Source organism: Scophthalmus maximus, chromosome 20 (genome assembly GCF_022379125.1).
Source record: "Scophthalmus maximus strain ysfricsl-2021 chromosome 20, ASM2237912v1, whole genome shotgun sequence".
NCBI lineage: Eukaryota > Metazoa > Chordata > Actinopteri > Pleuronectiformes > Scophthalmidae > Scophthalmus > Scophthalmus maximus.
This window is the reverse complement of record NC_061534.1, coordinates 12,054,201-12,069,857: the sequence shown is the minus strand read 5'-3', so window position 1 is coordinate 12,069,857 and position 15,657 is coordinate 12,054,201. Positions and strand designations below refer to the sequence as shown.

Here is a 15,657-nt window from a genome sequence, read left to right as displayed (position 1 = left end):
TGGTCAATCCATGTTTTATAATCACTGTATATGCTAATTATAAAAAGACTGGCTGATACATCACAAGAATTATACCACTATGTCAATTCTATGCCACACTGTCTCATAGTTACTGTAGTATCAATTAATGCACATACTTTTAATGCATCAGTAAGTTACATTTTCTCTTGTGTTGGCTTACTTATTTTATATTTGTCATTACTTACATTGTAATTACTTAGATTGTGGACAATGATATTAATTGGTTTGTTGATGATTACTGGTTGCTGTATGTTTTCTCAATTTATTTATATGAGAATTAAGTATTTATTGAAAGCAAATTTTGGTTGGTAGAACATTAAAAGTTAAGAAAGACCTAAAACCAGCAGAGGTATAGAACAGTAAAATTACAAAAATACAAATAATTGTGATTAAAATAAAGGGAAATGTTTCAAATTGCAACAAAAGCACAAAAGCTCATAAATGAGGAAATTATGATCCAGTGAAATTAAGAATTATCCTTGCATTTAGGGATAATTTAATTGCGAAGACTAAATACTAAAATGTGAATATCCTTTAAAATTGCTTTCTGTAGAACCTAATGGCCGCAGCTACAGGGGTGAACATCGGGGACATCAGTGATCCGCAGCACAGAAGTTGTCTGAACTCCATTCTCACGGCAGCAGCCCAGGGAGCCCAGCCCCCGAGAGACTACAGCGACCAGATGCCCCCGACATTCCTGGTCACACAAAGTCTGGTGTCCCTGCTGACTGAAAAGGGCTTCCACTGCTACAGCATAGACAGGGCTGAACATGAGACTAATGGTGAGAGGTAGTCCTTTGTTAAGTAGTCGTGTCATTATTATTTATTAGTGTTTAGTGTGATTTTGTTATTCATGGTTGCTCTCCTCTGCTTGTGTCTGTTTAACCTAGATGCAGGAAACCACGGGGTGTCTTCTTCGTCCTTGCCTTCTTCCTCTTCACCCCACATGACGGCCAGAGTGGGCCCTCTGGAGCTGGCTAATGCGCTGGCAGCGTGTGTCCTGTCTGCCAGGCTCACCAGTAAACACCGCCAGTGGGCAGCACAGCAGCTGTTGCAGGCCTTGGCCGCCACCGGAAGGGACATTCCCAATCGGGCCCAAACATACAGCGACCTGGCTGGTGACTTGCGCAAATGTCCCCTCAAGAGGCTGGAAGGACATTACAACAAGGTGAGGGACTTAGAGTAGGTCAGTCAATTCAGTGCAGTTTTTTTGAACAATCTGCATTATAACTATGATTAAAATAGCATCTTTATATTGTTTCTGTTTACCCTGATTACGGCTGTCATTGGTGTAGAGGCTTTATATTTTCAGATTTTTCCTTCCATCGTAATGTTGTGAACGTGATATCTCATGAATGATTTGAGGAATTGTCTGCATATTTGAGACAAACATTCACTTGGTCTCAAGGGTGAACTGATTAGAGTTTGGTGGACAAAGGTCAAGATCACTGTGACCTTACAAATCACCTTTTTGGCCATAAATCAAGAATTAGTATTCTAGTTATAACAAAATTGCTTCCTAGTTCACTACATCTGAGACTGGGCGAAACGATGTACTGTAAACTGCAATGGGACTAGTTGGCTGACGCAGAACTGTGAGGTAGTTTCAATCTGTTAAAACAAACAGCATTCTCCTTTGTTATAATAACAGGATGAGAGGATTTATTTGGTTTGTATTTTATTTTCTATTCCAGAAGCCTTTAAATAACTAAAGCCTGGACCTTTGATTAACGGTGTTAACACAGTGTAGGTCGAAGTCTATTAAAAAAAATCAGTAATTGGATTTAGATTTGAAAATATTAAGAACGTTAACCAAACCTCCATCACAGCTGTAAGAGGTTTATAAAACCAAGACAAAGACGGGGATTCTTTTAGCAGTGCATGTCTGACATTTCCCCTCTAATCATGTGAAATGTAGTAAAAGCATTGCGACATTGTTCCTGTTCTTTTCAGGTGGCCAGCTGTTCCTGGAGCAGTGAGCAGAGTTTGTTGGCTACGTGCTCCCAGGACAAGGTGGTGCAACTATGGAGCGTCAGCCAGAGCGCAGCAGAGTTACAGACCACCTTCTCCTGTATTACCAGGTAATATCTGCTCTGTCCAGTATTGTTTTGATAAACCTTTAAACTTAAAATAATCATATAATTATTATTTAATCCAGAAAGTCCAATGTACTTGCATGAAAAGACATACAATTACATTGTATAATGAAATGTTTATGGTTCCTGTAGACTTCTGAAAAATCTCACAGAGGGGTGTGAGATGCTTTTAGAATAATAATTTAAACTCATATTTTCCTCCCTTTGACTCTTTCCAGTAAGACGGACAGAACAAACAGTGAGACGGCAGGTAGATGTCATCACATGTCTCCTGTCTACTGGAGTACAGCGGGAAACTTCTTGGCCTCCCCAGAAAACAAGCACATCAACATCATGAACATCAAAGGTAAAGTCCACGTTTTAATTTGATTATGATTTGATTTGGTTTGTTGTTACAGCTGCTGATATAATATATTCAAGGTAGAGTAATAAAACAACATTTTGTAGCTGAAATTTGAAAGTAAATATTACTTTTTCTCAATGTTGTGGGTTTTATGTTATAAAAAGTTAAAATACAAATTCTACAAATATAATAGTCTATACAGCATTAATTATTAAAGGATCTACAGTATGGTAATAATTGTAAATGTCTGCCTCGCTTTAATCTTTGTATTTTACTTGAGTACTTGGATGTATAGTTGTAAACCCCCATTTGTCCCTTCTTTGTAAATGACTACAGTCATACAAGCATTAAATCCATATATACGTATATATATATTTCTTAAATTTTTAAACATGATCAATTTCTGCAAAATGTGAAATTGAGACATTTGAAAAATTGCTCAAATTTTATTGTTACCATATTTAAGTGTCACTGAAAGAAACCTCGAGGCGTCTTTTAAGACACTTAGTCAGGTATAATTTTTCCTCATGCACCTACATCAAATGCAACAATACAGTTTCGGGTTTAAAATGCCTCATAATAAGAATAGTAGTCGCCTGCAATTTGAATATTTCCTTATACTTTTACAGGCTCTCACTGTCACGTGGAGGCTCAGGGGTCGCGGGTCACAGCTCTTTGCTGGGCTCAGACGTTCAGCTTGTGGGATCTCGAGCAGCCGGCGGGCGGTAAGACGAGACCTGCCGAGAGCCTGCTCGTGGGTCGACTGGATGGCTCGCTCTGCTGGCTCCAGGTCACCATGCAGGAAATAGAGCTGCAAGTGAAGAGCACGGAGCTCACCCACTGCCACAGTAAAGAGAGTGAGGAGGCTGCTTTGCACATAGTCACTTTTTCAACAGTTCACCATGAGAACACTCACATTACACTCACTTAATGTTATGCAAGGATACAAGTGGCACACAGAAAAGATAAAAAATTATTATAAACGTCCTCTTAAATGATTAACATTTTTGTCTTTAAATTTCTCATACCATTTGCTGAGTGTGTGATACACACGTATTTCCCTAATGCCGAGTTAGATGAGAAGATAAGTTCCACTCGGCAGTTGATTAGTTTAGCTTAACTTTGCCTTGAATGTGAAATCTGTAGCCAGGCTAGCGGTTTCTGCTTGCTTCCAGGCATGTGGACCTGAGAGTGGTATCAATCTTCTCATCTCATCTTGGCAAGAAAATAAACGTGCATTTGTAAACGCATCAACCCAAGTCGTTTAAAAGACTGTTCTCCTCACCTCATTTCTTCCAGCCCCCCAATGTGTCGCCTGGCACAGTGAGGACAAGCCGTTTGCAGTGGGCTATCCCAATGGAAAGATCCTTTTGGCCACAACTGAGACCTATGAGAAAGAGCAGCCTGCCGTGCTGTCTGTCTTCCAGGTTTGCATGCAAACTTTACTCCGTACTCACTATGCTGAAGACCCCTAGAAAAGAACCCTTCCTGACCTCTCCACTCTCCTTCCCCTTCACTCTACAGGACAGTGTGACTTCTCTAAAGTGGGACCCCACAGGACACCTGCTGCTCTGTTTGGGTCGGTCGGAGGTCACAAAGATACTGGGGCGCTCTGGGGGCACCTGGGTGACCCTGCACTCGCTCATTCACGCCAGCACTGTTTACATCGCCGAATGGTGCCCATTCGCTGGCAGAGCACCTGATCCCAGGCTCATGATGGCCGCGTGAGTTTAAATGACTCGTTCTTCGTTCTTTCCCTCTGAATATTCTGCCCCTCTTTTAGATCATTCATTCATTCATTCATCGTCTACCGCTTTATCCATTTAAGGGTCGCGGGGGGTCCTCTTTTAGATAATCAACTTAATTCAACAAGAAACACAAAAATTGTTTTTTAGAGAAAATTTCATATGTTTGCATTTGTAGATGCTTCTCTTTTTATCTCCATGTTTTTATAGAGGTTGTCAGAATGGCTCTGTGTATGTGTGGACACTGCCACAGGGGGGAACCGTTGTGTCTCTGTACAACATACCGAACAGCTCCCCAAGCCAGGATAATGACAATGATGTCAAGGTCAGTGTGGCTCTGCTGCTGGAGGTCCTTTTGCAGACTTAAAAAAAAATACATATATATATTGTTTAATTTGAGCTACCTACACCTTTTCTGTTCCTTTTCACTGCAGGACAGTGCAAAGTGTGTGTTTGTACTTCATGGCCACATTGCGGCAGTGAAGTCTCTTTCATTTTGCGCCAGTGGACTGACCCTGGTTTCTGGAGGGATCGGGGGACTGCTCAACATCTGGTCCTTACAGGTCAGAAAAAAAAAATATTTAGAGCCTCTGCCGATTTTTTTATCTGAAGTCAATACAAAGATCACCTATTTACGGATCAACATTTTCAGACAACATAACAGTTATTATGTATCACTCCTGCATCTCTTTCAGGACGGTTCAGTGTTACAGACTGTCACAGGTTTGGGTTCAGTCGTCAGCACCACCTGGATACCAAACTTGGGCGTAGCTGCCTGCTTTGGGAGGTCGAAGGTAATTTGGAACACTTCCAACACTTTCCAGCAAACCTTAAGGGAATAGCTCAACATATTTTTTTACTTGTTGAAAGTTAGATGAGAAGATTGATAATACTTTCACCTATGTCCATTAATAAACATTTACAGCAAAGAAGAGTCATCTTTGTTTAAATCAGTGAGCTGTAGAGCTGCTAAAAGATTCTTTATTTGACATTTGGAGAGCCAACCATCTCTTGGCTTAAACTTCATATTTAATTTACAGATCTTTCATCTAACTCTTGACAAAGCAAATTAGTTAATTTCCCAAAATGGTGAACTGTGGAATGTTGGACTACTTAGCCAGCGTCTAGCCGGTAGCCAGAATATCTACAGATTTCTTGATACTACTCTAAATGACAATTTTGTTTCCTATAACTTAGGCTTTTACTTATTAGTTCATTATTACAAGAGCTGAAACCATGTGAGAAAGTGCCCAGTTGTTTGCAGACGCCACATTTCCTCTTGCCCGTGTTGTGTCATTCCCAGGACGTTTTGTTGATCTGCTGCACTCCCGACTGGATCAGTCAAAACCATGTTCTACCTTCCTGCCGTACGGTTCTCAGAGGCCAGAACATCCTGGGTCTGAATCGGGCACCCTGTTTGGCCGTCTTCCTGGAGAGGCTGCCCTTGCTGTTGCAGGAGCAGTACAACCATGAGCGGGTCATTATTGAAACTACGTGTTCCACTAGTTTCTTTTAAATTTGATGGTCATTTTGGGGGGAAACACTTTACCTCTTTCCACTTATGCTTGTGTTAATGTTTTGTCCCCTCTGTAAACTTAATTTTGTAATTATTTTTCATGAACTGTAAGGTCTATGTGAGCTTCAGATGGGACTTACATTTGAATCCCTTCTGTCAATACAGACCCACGTTGCAGCAGGTGACCAGCTTGTCCACAGTGCCTTCCTTCAGAGTTTGGCCTCCTTGGCGGTCGGTCTGTCCTTAGAGAAGCACCTGTGCCGCTTCCCACGCCCTCCACACCACACCGGCGCTGATGCCAACTCCTGCCCTTCAGAGTGGATCTGGCTCGCCACCTACGCCACAACTGTCCGCAGCGCTGAGGCTATTGCCAGCGGTACTGCCTTCCCAGAATCCTTCATTGTTTCGGAGTTTCAGGAGGTGGAAGACGGTGAAATCATCAAGGCACTGGTGAGCAGTGAGAAACCTCTTTGTGCTGTTGTTTGTTTAGGTAATGGCCGGATGAGTTTCCAGCCATTGAATGGACTATACATTATATTCCCATGTGCAGACATCTATTGAGACACTCCTCTCTCTTTTAGGACAATAGCAAGTGGAGCTACAGGATGGATGAACAGCTGATGTCTTGGGCAACCACAAGACCAGAGGTAACAGCTTAGTCATGTTTAAAAGGGGCTATATGTAAGGTTTTGCTCTGCTACATAGCCACTGTCAGCATTACATTTGATTACATGCTAATCTAGAAGGTAGAAAATTGCGAGTTCAGCATTTAACCTTATTTCTTCACTCTGCGAGAGCTGATTCCTGCTGTTTAAAGCAATGCTAATGTTAATTTTTATTTTGCTTCTATTTCTATCGCTGCTATCGCTTTTCTTGTACTGATTTTGGAATTGTCAATGTCTGATAGCGAGTCACTGTGGCGTTCACACTGCCATGAAGAAAAAGCTTTGCTCAGAGGGCGTTTCATAACCTCTTGTCTTTTAAACGCAACAATGGCTGAAGCTCTTGTCAAACGACCATCACCACCACCTGGTCCGGCAAGAAACCACCTCAAACAGTTACTTTATCTGTTTGCACAATTAAATGTTCTTTACCTGCAAACTTTTATAATATATTGTAACTTCCATTTCACCTGCTGTGTTTCTTAGGACTGGCAACAAGGGGGGAAGAGTGAGGTTTACCTGTGGGGGAACGGACGTTACGGACAGTTGGCAGGAATTGGAACCAACCTCATGATGCCAACTCTTGCACCCTCTCTATCACAGACACAACAGGTAGCAACTTCTTTCCTCTCAGTACACAGACTTTGTCCTAAATTGCCGCTGTTTTCTGACATTTCTTTCTCCTTTGGTGTCCGTTTTTTAATGTCATTCAGGCTGTGTGCGGTCAGAACTGTACCTTCCTGGTCCAGTCCAATGGGACTGTGTTAGCTGTCGGAGAAGGACAATATGGCAGACTGGGTCAGGGGAATTCTGATGATCTATATGTCCCCACTATTATCTTTGCTTTTCAAGGTACAAAGCCAGAGAATCCAAGTCTGAGCTGGAAGAGTACAAATACATATTTTCAATTGTAGCTCTAGCTTATGCCCTCATTATTAACTGATGTTCTATTGATTGCTCATTATGGATTGTTTTGATTTGTGGACAGGTTATGTGGTGACTCAGCTGGTGACGTCTTGTGGGTCCGATGGACACTCCATGGCCCTGACTGAGACTGGGGAGGTGTTCAGCTGGGGAGACGGAGATTTCGGAAAACTGGGGCACGGTAACAGCGAAAGACAGCGGAGACCCAAACAGATAGAGGCCTTACAGGGAGAAGAGGTCATTCAGGTAGAGCCATGTGATATCTGTGTGCTTTTATACTGAATTGTTGGAAGCGTCAAGCCTATTAGTAGTAAGATATTTCACTTGCAACCAACATGTTAAAGTGACATAGACATTTAATATATTTCTTATTGTTCTTATCTTATTCTTTCTCTTCCCTAGCTTGCTTGTGGTTTCCGGCACTCTGCTGTGGTAACAGCAGATGGGAAACTGTTCACCTTTGGCAGTGGTGAATCTGGCCGTCTGGGTCAAAGGTCAACCTCGAACAAGATGCTGCCTGAACGGGTGGCAGCCCTAGAGGGATATCATGTGGGGCAGGTAAAGAATAAACCATGCTTTTTTAAAATTATTAAACTTGTACTGTATATATTGAAGTCTCCACAGTAAAAAAAACAAAACAAATATAAAATAATAATAAAACAAAGCTAACTAGGTGACCTTTCTCAGGTGTCATGTGGTCTCAACCACACTCTGGTGCTATCCCTTGATGGCATGGTGGTGTGGGCATTTGGAGATGGGGATTATGGTAAATTAGGGACCGGTTCCTCTACAGCGAAATACTACCCACAGGTAAGTTCATGGTGACAAAGACTCAAATGTAGCAATCCTCAAAAGACCAATCATTCTCAAGTTTTACCTGGTTGTTCCCCCAGAGAAAGTAGTGAAGGATACCAGGGACATACTTTATCAATACCTTCTTTTAAACGCATTGCTTAAACTGCTAAATGATTTAGTTCTTCCTATTTTCAGAAAGTGGAGCAGCTTTGCAACAAGGGAATAAAGAAGGTCACGTGTGGAACTCAGTTTTCTGTGGCGTTGGCCTGTGATGGACATGTGTACACATTTGGACAAGGTAAACACAGAAATCTTAACATTATAAACTGCAAATTATTTGATTGGAAACCATTAGATTGGCCCTGCAAAAAAATAAATAAGTTAGTAGGTTGTAGCACTTGTGTTGGCCTCCATTGCTGATTGTCTTTTCTACCATTTTGAGTATCCCCAGAGAGATTATTTTCAAATTTGACACATTGGGCATTTTAATTAAAGTAGTTAAAAACAAATTTTCTTCTTGGATACAGCTTACATGTATAATAACATGCTAAATTTGCACAATTTTGAAAGCTGAATGAAGATATATATATATATATATATATATATATATATATATATATATATACAATTTTTTAGTTTAATTTTAGAAATGAACTCAGATGCCATTGCGTTACATTGCTTCCCTCTGTAAATTCATCAGAGCGCCTGCTCGGTCTGCCGGACCCCATGCTGAAAAACAAATCCTGCCCCCAGTTGGTGCCGTCTCTGGAGGGGCTCTTCATAGAAGACGTTGCTGTGGGCTGTGAACACGTCCTCGCCCTGTCCTCCACTGGAGACGTCTATGCCTGGGGCTGCAACAGTGAGGGACAGGTACAGTAACCAGCATGCTCAAAAATACATGTGTACACTTTCATTTCATCAGTGGCACTCCAAAGATTCTCCTGTGGTATTTTGTGTTTGTGTTCCAGCTTGGTCTTGGAAACTCCAACCCAGTGAAGGAGCCCACACTCATTACAGCCCTCCAGGGGAAAAACATCAGACAGATCTCTGCTGGCCGCTGCCACAGCTCAGCATGGACCACCCCCTCTACCTCGCTGAAAAACTCAGGTACACACACACAGTCCTACAGCTCCCGTAAACAATCTACAATCCATTAGAGAGGATACACATCATTTGTTACCTTCATTTCCAGTTGGCTCTGGAAATTTCCAGCTTGGCCTTCCCCAGTCAGTCCCTCCCCAGTACAACACCCTGAAAGACTGCAACCCTGGCGTCCTTAGCATGCGCCTCAGGGTACTCTACAGCTTTTCTGATCTTATGTACAAGTCCTGGAGGCTGCTCAACCTAGACACCAAAAATCCGGTAATTATTTATTGTATTTTCTGCCCTTGTAATACAAAATGAACACATTTTAGATTTTAAAGCTTGTTGGTCTTATTTCTGCCTCACTGTCATTCTCCTCACGTCACACCATCCTCCTCATTCACTTCCTCCTGATTTTATCACACATCCTTCCTCCTGTTCAGGTGTCCACTTCACGCTACAGTTCAGGGACGACAGCCATCATCCGGGGCGAGCTCAGAGGTCTTCTGTCACCGAAGGTCAACACTCTGCCTCTGGTGCGCTGTATTGGCAGAACTATGACCCAGGGAAAAACGTACGGGCCACAGATCACTGTGAAACGGATTTCCACAAGGTAAAGTTCACAGTTATATTCAGCCACGGAGAAGTAAAGAGGCGGCCAAAACAACTTGCTTAATAGTGAAGGCATTTATTTTGCACCGTTTGTTATTGTGCTTACAAGTTTTCTTTAAAGCACCGTTTGTTTCCAGCTGTCTGTTTTGTTTTATATCTGTCCGCATGTGTCCATCGGTTAATTGATGAATGGCGTCCCCTCTCTTATGCTTAACCTGACAGAGGGCGTTCGAGCAAGCCCATCTTTGTGCAGATCGCCAAGCAGGTGGTGAGCTTGAATCCTCTGGAGCTCCGGCTGCCATCACGAGCGTGGAAGGTGAAGCTCGTGGGTGAGGGAGCCGACGATGCCGGAGGAGTGTTTGATGACACCATCACTGAGATGTGCCAGGTAGGATGGAAATCACACAGAGGAGGTGCAACAGAGAGGGCACACGGTAATTGTAACTGTATTTACAATGTTTTCACCAGGAGTTGCAGTCTGGTGTGGTGGAGCTTCTGATTCATACTCCCAACAGCTTCGCAGATGTGGGCAGTAACACCGACAGGTGCACATTTGGTGTCTTCTATTCATAAGCACCATTACTATTCCCTGAAAGTATAACAGACCAAATTTTTAAAAAGATAACCTTAACCTCTGGCGTTGGCTACTAACAGGTTCCTGTTGAACCCAGCCGCACTATCCGAGGATCACATGGGCCAGTTTCGCTTCCTGGGCATCCTCATGGCTGTGGCCATTCGCACCAAGAAGCCTCTTGACCTGCATCTGGCTCCTTGGGTGTGGAAACAACTCTGCTCTATGCCACTTGGAGGGCTGGACCTCGAGGAGGTGGACCTGCTCACCTACCGCACCCTCCAGGGCATTCTTCATCTAGATAACAGTGGAATCACAGAGGATAATTTCCATGTGGTGAGATATGATGCATAGTCTCTTACTGCAGAGTTCAGATCAAATCTAATTTATATTTCATTGTCTACTTCCCCACCCCCCTGTCTTTATTCCTCAATATTATCCATCTTTCTGTCCTGTCTGAAGATGATCCCACTGGACTCGTTCATGGCCCACAGTGCTGATGGAAGGCTGGTCCCTGTTGTTCCTGGGGGTCAGAACATTTCCCTAACTTTTTCCAACCGGACTGAATACGTGGAGAGATCTCTGGACTACAGACTGCATGAGATGGATTCACAGGTATGAAGGGCTGAACTGCTGTTGAACGATTTGGGTGTTTATTTTGCAGAGCTGTCAGAAGACAGTTCTGAAGGAACTGACAGCCTGTTGATGTTTGCTCCCTTGCAATTGCACCTGCAGTTAGTTTATACTGGTGAAACTAATGATAAATGCTGAGGGTGATGAATTCAGTGTAACTGGGACATTCACCTGTTTTTCTTTGGGCGCAGAAAACGGAAATACAACAATCACATTTATGTTGAGATGGATAAAAAGCTGAAACAGTTAGTTCGCAAATTCACTTATCATAATTTTGATAGTCATTTAATAGTAAATAGATTCTAAGTAAAAAAAAATATCACCTGTTTCAGCCTCTCAGATATGAATGGACTAAGGCCAGTACGAAATATAAATATCTCAGTCTTCTATGATTGTAAATTTCTTCTTCTGGGAAAATGTTTTGGCCATATTTATGACAAATGATTAATTGAAATGATGAAATTTAGTCATTATCTGTAACCATTGTAGAAACATTAACAAATACTTAAACCCTCAGTAAATAAACCAATCTATTAAGGCAACAACCATATTACGTAGTTTAATTTTAACACTGCAGCTACGTTTTACACCTGCCGTCCACTCCGTAATCCAGAGTTTTTCGAGCACCTTGTCCTGTTTTAGTATGAAAAATACATGGTATTGTTTTTGTAACCTGCAGAGTAGACAACCTGCTTCCTGTTTACACCGATACGCACCGGCTCAGTGTAGTTGCATAGTCACATGATGTACATTTTCAGGTGTGTTGTGTATTGACAGAGATTAATACTGATGTGGAGCTCAAGCGCTTGTGTGGACTGAGATTGTTTAAAAAGAAAAGGTCGTAGTATGAATGTAGCCTTAGGCATTAGGATGAGACTCTAAAGCTTCAGGTTTAAAAAGAAAAAAACTTTAGAATAATTTATTTTAACTAAATTCACCAAACAGGATCTACAGATACAGCCCATACACGAGTACAACATTACCTGTGGATTTCTCTCCACTGTATGTGAAACTCTACCTCCATTATGAATTGTCAGTCTGCCCACCAGTTTCCATTGGCGCTCGCTGAGCAGCTTGTTGGTTGCTCCTGTTGTTCCCTTTATCTCGTTCGATGGAGTATCAAAGCTTACATTGTTCGCTTGTGTCCAGGTGGCTGCAGTCAGAGAGGGCATGTCAGCCATCATCCCCGTGCCCCTCCTCTCGCTGCTCACAGCACAGCAGCTGGAGCAGCTGGTGTGTGGCCTGCCCGAGGTCTCCGTCGAGATGCTGAAGAAGCTGGTGCGCTACCGTGACATCACCGAGAGCCACCAGCTCACTGGCTGGTTCTGGCAGAGCCTGGAGGAGTTTACCAATGAGGAGAGGGTGCTTTTCCTGCGCTTCGTTTCCGGCAGGTCCAGGTTGCCCTCCAACCTGGCTGACATCACGCAGAAGTTCCAAATCATCAAGGTTGACAGGGTAAGGTCATAGCCAGCAAAGTAATAAGCCTATTAAAGGGGCAGGTAACGATTCTAAAGCAACACACGTTTTGTTAAAATCTGTGAAAAATTTTCCTCACGTTCCTCTAGATGTCGGTTCTGTGTGGGCCGAAAAAAAGTACCGGCTTTCGGCTCAGCCGAGGCTCTGTAAATCAAAAACCCAAAATGGCTCGGGTCGCACCACACAACACTGCGAGTGCAGTTTATAAAAATCACTCGTCGACACCTTAAGAGACGTGCCAGCGGGTGGCACTGCAACTCAGTGCTTTTGACCTAGTGGTTAGCGCGTCTTTCTCCCATACCTGAGGTCGCGGGTTCGCGGCCAGGGCAGTGAAATCACAACAACTACGAAGAGAGAGACGAGCTTTCTCCACAATCGATTACTGCTCCTTTAATGAGAATAAATACAATATTTACAAAAATCCTCTTCCTTATCATCTCGTCCAGCCCGTCAACGGCCTCCCTACTGCTCAGACCTGCTTCTTCCTACTCCGCCTGCCCCCGTACACAAGTCAACCTATTCTCGCCGAGCGTCTGCGTTACTCCATCCACAACTGCCCCTCCATCGACATGGACAACTACATGCTGACTCACAACACCGAGCCAGCGGACAGCTCGGACACCGAGGACTGAAAGCAGCGGGCTGCGGCCAACAACAGGGTGATGAATGTATCTTCTTCTCCGATGCCATGCACATTATGCACTGAACACAAGAGTTTTATTCGCCAAACCTGTACGGTAGTGTACTGTTAAATATGCCTGTCGATTTGAAGATGTGTGTAGTCTTGATTTTGCAACTGTGCAAAGGTTTAGTAATTATTGCAGTGCTCACTCTGAATCAAAACTACAGGGATACAGTATCAGATTAAAAAAAAACGTAGGTCATTTAGCCACAGTAAAGGAGTAAATGTGCCTGTTTGTTTGAAAATATGTAATAATTTAATGAGCTGTCACACACAGGCAGTGTTATTGTAAAATAAAGAGTGTTTAAATAAGGATTTTGTTGAACTGAAGTTGAAATTTTAATTTTTAAAAAGATCAGTGTACACATTGCTAATTTCAAAAAGTAAAAGATTGTTATTTGATTTGTTACTGCATAAAGAAATATAGAAACTTATTATTCGGTATGGTCATATATGGCACCTGCATATTGTTCATAGAACAACTGAAAAATTGAAGAATGAATATGCAGAGACCAGAATAAACGTCTAAGAAGAGTAATGAGTTATCACGTTACGCTACTGAACGTAGTGTAACATTTCATTTCTCACATATATTTCTAATAGTTTATTTACTGGGGAAAATATAGCTAATTCAAGTACGCTATTGTTTTCAGTATGAGTCATCTATCCAGACATATTGAGAATGATAGAATACATTTTTTTTTAAAAGACTGGCAGGATGCCGGTAGCTCACCTGGTGGATCATGTACCTCTGTCCTCGATGCAGCGTCCCAGGGAAGAATCCAGCCTGGGTCCTTTGCTGCATTTTGTCCTCTCTCTCTCTCTCCCCCTGACTTTCCTGTCACTCTCGACACTATCTACTGTATCTATCTCCTAGAATCCGCCACAACAACTTACCGCCTGTAAGTCGCAACAAAAATAATTTCCATTGAGATCAGAGGGTTTTGACAATTATCCGTCAGAAGTCTCCGATCAGCTCTGAGAATGACTGTATGAAACAATCAGAACAACGATATCGAACCGGCTTCACTGCAGCTTTACTGTCTTCAATGTTCAGAGCAAATCTGATCGGAAGCATCGCCATTGGTCGAACAGTCAGTCTGCTGAATCTTATACCCAAAATTTGGGCACCTCAGAATTATTGAATATTAGAGGTTCTTTTTCTTCTAAGGAGCCCATATAAGTGGGTTTTTTTTTCATTAAAACAACAATAAGGCAAAAATATTACTGTACAGGTACTTTAAATTGCTTTCTGCCTTACCGGAGTTGTGGTGAAGAATCTTTTTTATATTTAGAAATATAGCATGTCATATATTATATTTTAAATTTATATCATGCATTAGTGTATACTGAAATATACTGTGTAATTACCCTAGGTGATATAAGGTCCAGATATAAATGACATATTAACTAGCTAATATAATCTTTAAAGGTCTAAAATCTAAAAGGTGGAAGTCAAAAATCTGACATTTGTTATGTACAGTCCGATGACAGTACATTGTTCCAGTGTTTTTACATGACATGAAATAGCTGTGACTCAATAAGCAACAATTTAATTTAATGTTACTGTAAGAAAATCTCATCTGCTTCATTTCGTAAGTGCTCGGCAACAGGAGCCAACACATGTCCCTAAATCCTGATTGGTGCATGGAAAATATATGGCATGGCGTGTTTCCAGTCCTGCCCACTTCCAACCAGGATACGAACGCAGATGAATGAAGAAAATACCGAAATATATCATGTGGGAAAAACTGACGTGTTTATGTGCGACCTCCTCCGTTGTGGTAAGACGCTGATGGAGAAAGTAGGCTTTCAGGGGCCTTTCGTGATGTTTCAATGGATGCAGCCTCCTCCTATGAAAGGCAAATATTACAAGAAGCAACAGCTGTCCTTATTACTAAACCGGATCTCAATTCAGTTCCCCCGATTCCACTGTTGCCCTGAGTCAGCAATGCTGTGGAGTCTGCAATTTGTCTGTGCCGGTGCGATGTACGTCTGCTGTGACCTCATTTCCCATCTGTTTCCCTGTGTGCGGTGTGGCCAATGAAGGGGCGGAATTCCACCTGCAGTCAGCAGCCCTGCAGGTATAAATATAACATCCATCTATCAGTTTAACAAGTACACATAATTTTTTTATATATATATATATATATATATATATATATATATATATATATATATGTATCAGCATATTTCTCAACATTTTACAGGATTGTCTCACTCAGATATTAAACCTCACGCTCATACGTCTTAAAATTCTGATTTTATGAAGAGAGATTTAATATAATACAGTTGTAAAGCATTTGTGAGATAGAAGGTTAATTAGGATTTGACTTACTGTAAGACCAGCTTTAATCTTCTTTGTGTAAGATAGACCTGGCTATGAATATGTAATGCTTCCTATTCCCACAGGAGGGCAGTGTGGTCGTTACAAGTTCAGGAGAGCAATGAGAATAAACAGATCATCATCTTCATCATCAGCAGCAGCGTGAGTGTGA

General features: G+C 42.0%; 1 protein-coding gene across 8 annotated transcripts in view; it reads left to right on the top strand.

Annotated features, from left to right (window-relative positions):
- LOC118284916 (probable E3 ubiquitin-protein ligase HERC1) overlaps window positions 1–13,593 on the top strand; it is a 40,848-nt gene extending 27,255 nt beyond the window's left edge. For 7 of the 8 annotated variants that reach the window (XM_047329437.1, XM_047329438.1, XM_047329439.1 and 4 more), the window contains 29 exons: window positions 575–803; window positions 912–1,189; window positions 1,975–2,102; window positions 2,336–2,463; window positions 3,090–3,317; window positions 3,760–3,887; window positions 3,985–4,184; window positions 4,416–4,530; window positions 4,640–4,768; window positions 4,901–4,999; window positions 5,509–5,682; window positions 5,887–6,171; window positions 6,303–6,368; window positions 6,870–6,995; window positions 7,097–7,235; window positions 7,372–7,553; window positions 7,710–7,865; window positions 7,995–8,117; window positions 8,298–8,400; window positions 8,803–8,972; window positions 9,071–9,209; window positions 9,295–9,464; window positions 9,629–9,798; window positions 10,020–10,185; window positions 10,266–10,342; window positions 10,452–10,704; window positions 10,831–10,983; window positions 12,151–12,456; window positions 12,924–13,593. In XM_047329437.1, the coding sequence (XP_047185393.1) occupies window positions 575–803; window positions 912–1,189; window positions 1,975–2,102; window positions 2,336–2,463; window positions 3,090–3,317; window positions 3,760–3,887; window positions 3,985–4,184; window positions 4,416–4,530; window positions 4,640–4,768; window positions 4,901–4,999; window positions 5,509–5,682; window positions 5,887–6,171; window positions 6,303–6,368; window positions 6,870–6,995; window positions 7,097–7,235; window positions 7,372–7,553; window positions 7,710–7,865; window positions 7,995–8,117; window positions 8,298–8,400; window positions 8,803–8,972; window positions 9,071–9,209; window positions 9,295–9,464; window positions 9,629–9,798; window positions 10,020–10,185; window positions 10,266–10,342; window positions 10,452–10,704; window positions 10,831–10,983; window positions 12,151–12,456; window positions 12,924–13,109 (4,806 nt within the window). In that variant the 3' untranslated portion in view covers window positions 13,110–13,593. The remainder of the gene's footprint in view (window positions 1–574; window positions 804–911; window positions 1,190–1,974; window positions 2,103–2,335; window positions 2,464–3,089; window positions 3,318–3,759; window positions 3,888–3,984; window positions 4,185–4,415; window positions 4,531–4,639; window positions 4,769–4,900; window positions 5,000–5,508; window positions 5,683–5,886; window positions 6,172–6,302; window positions 6,369–6,869; window positions 6,996–7,096; window positions 7,236–7,371; window positions 7,554–7,709; window positions 7,866–7,994; window positions 8,118–8,297; window positions 8,401–8,802; window positions 8,973–9,070; window positions 9,210–9,294; window positions 9,465–9,628; window positions 9,799–10,019; window positions 10,186–10,265; window positions 10,343–10,451; window positions 10,705–10,830; window positions 10,984–12,150; window positions 12,457–12,923) is intronic. The other variant, XM_047329436.1, reaches the window with a different exon arrangement.
- The last annotated feature ends 2,064 nt before the right edge of the window (window positions 13,594–15,657 follow it).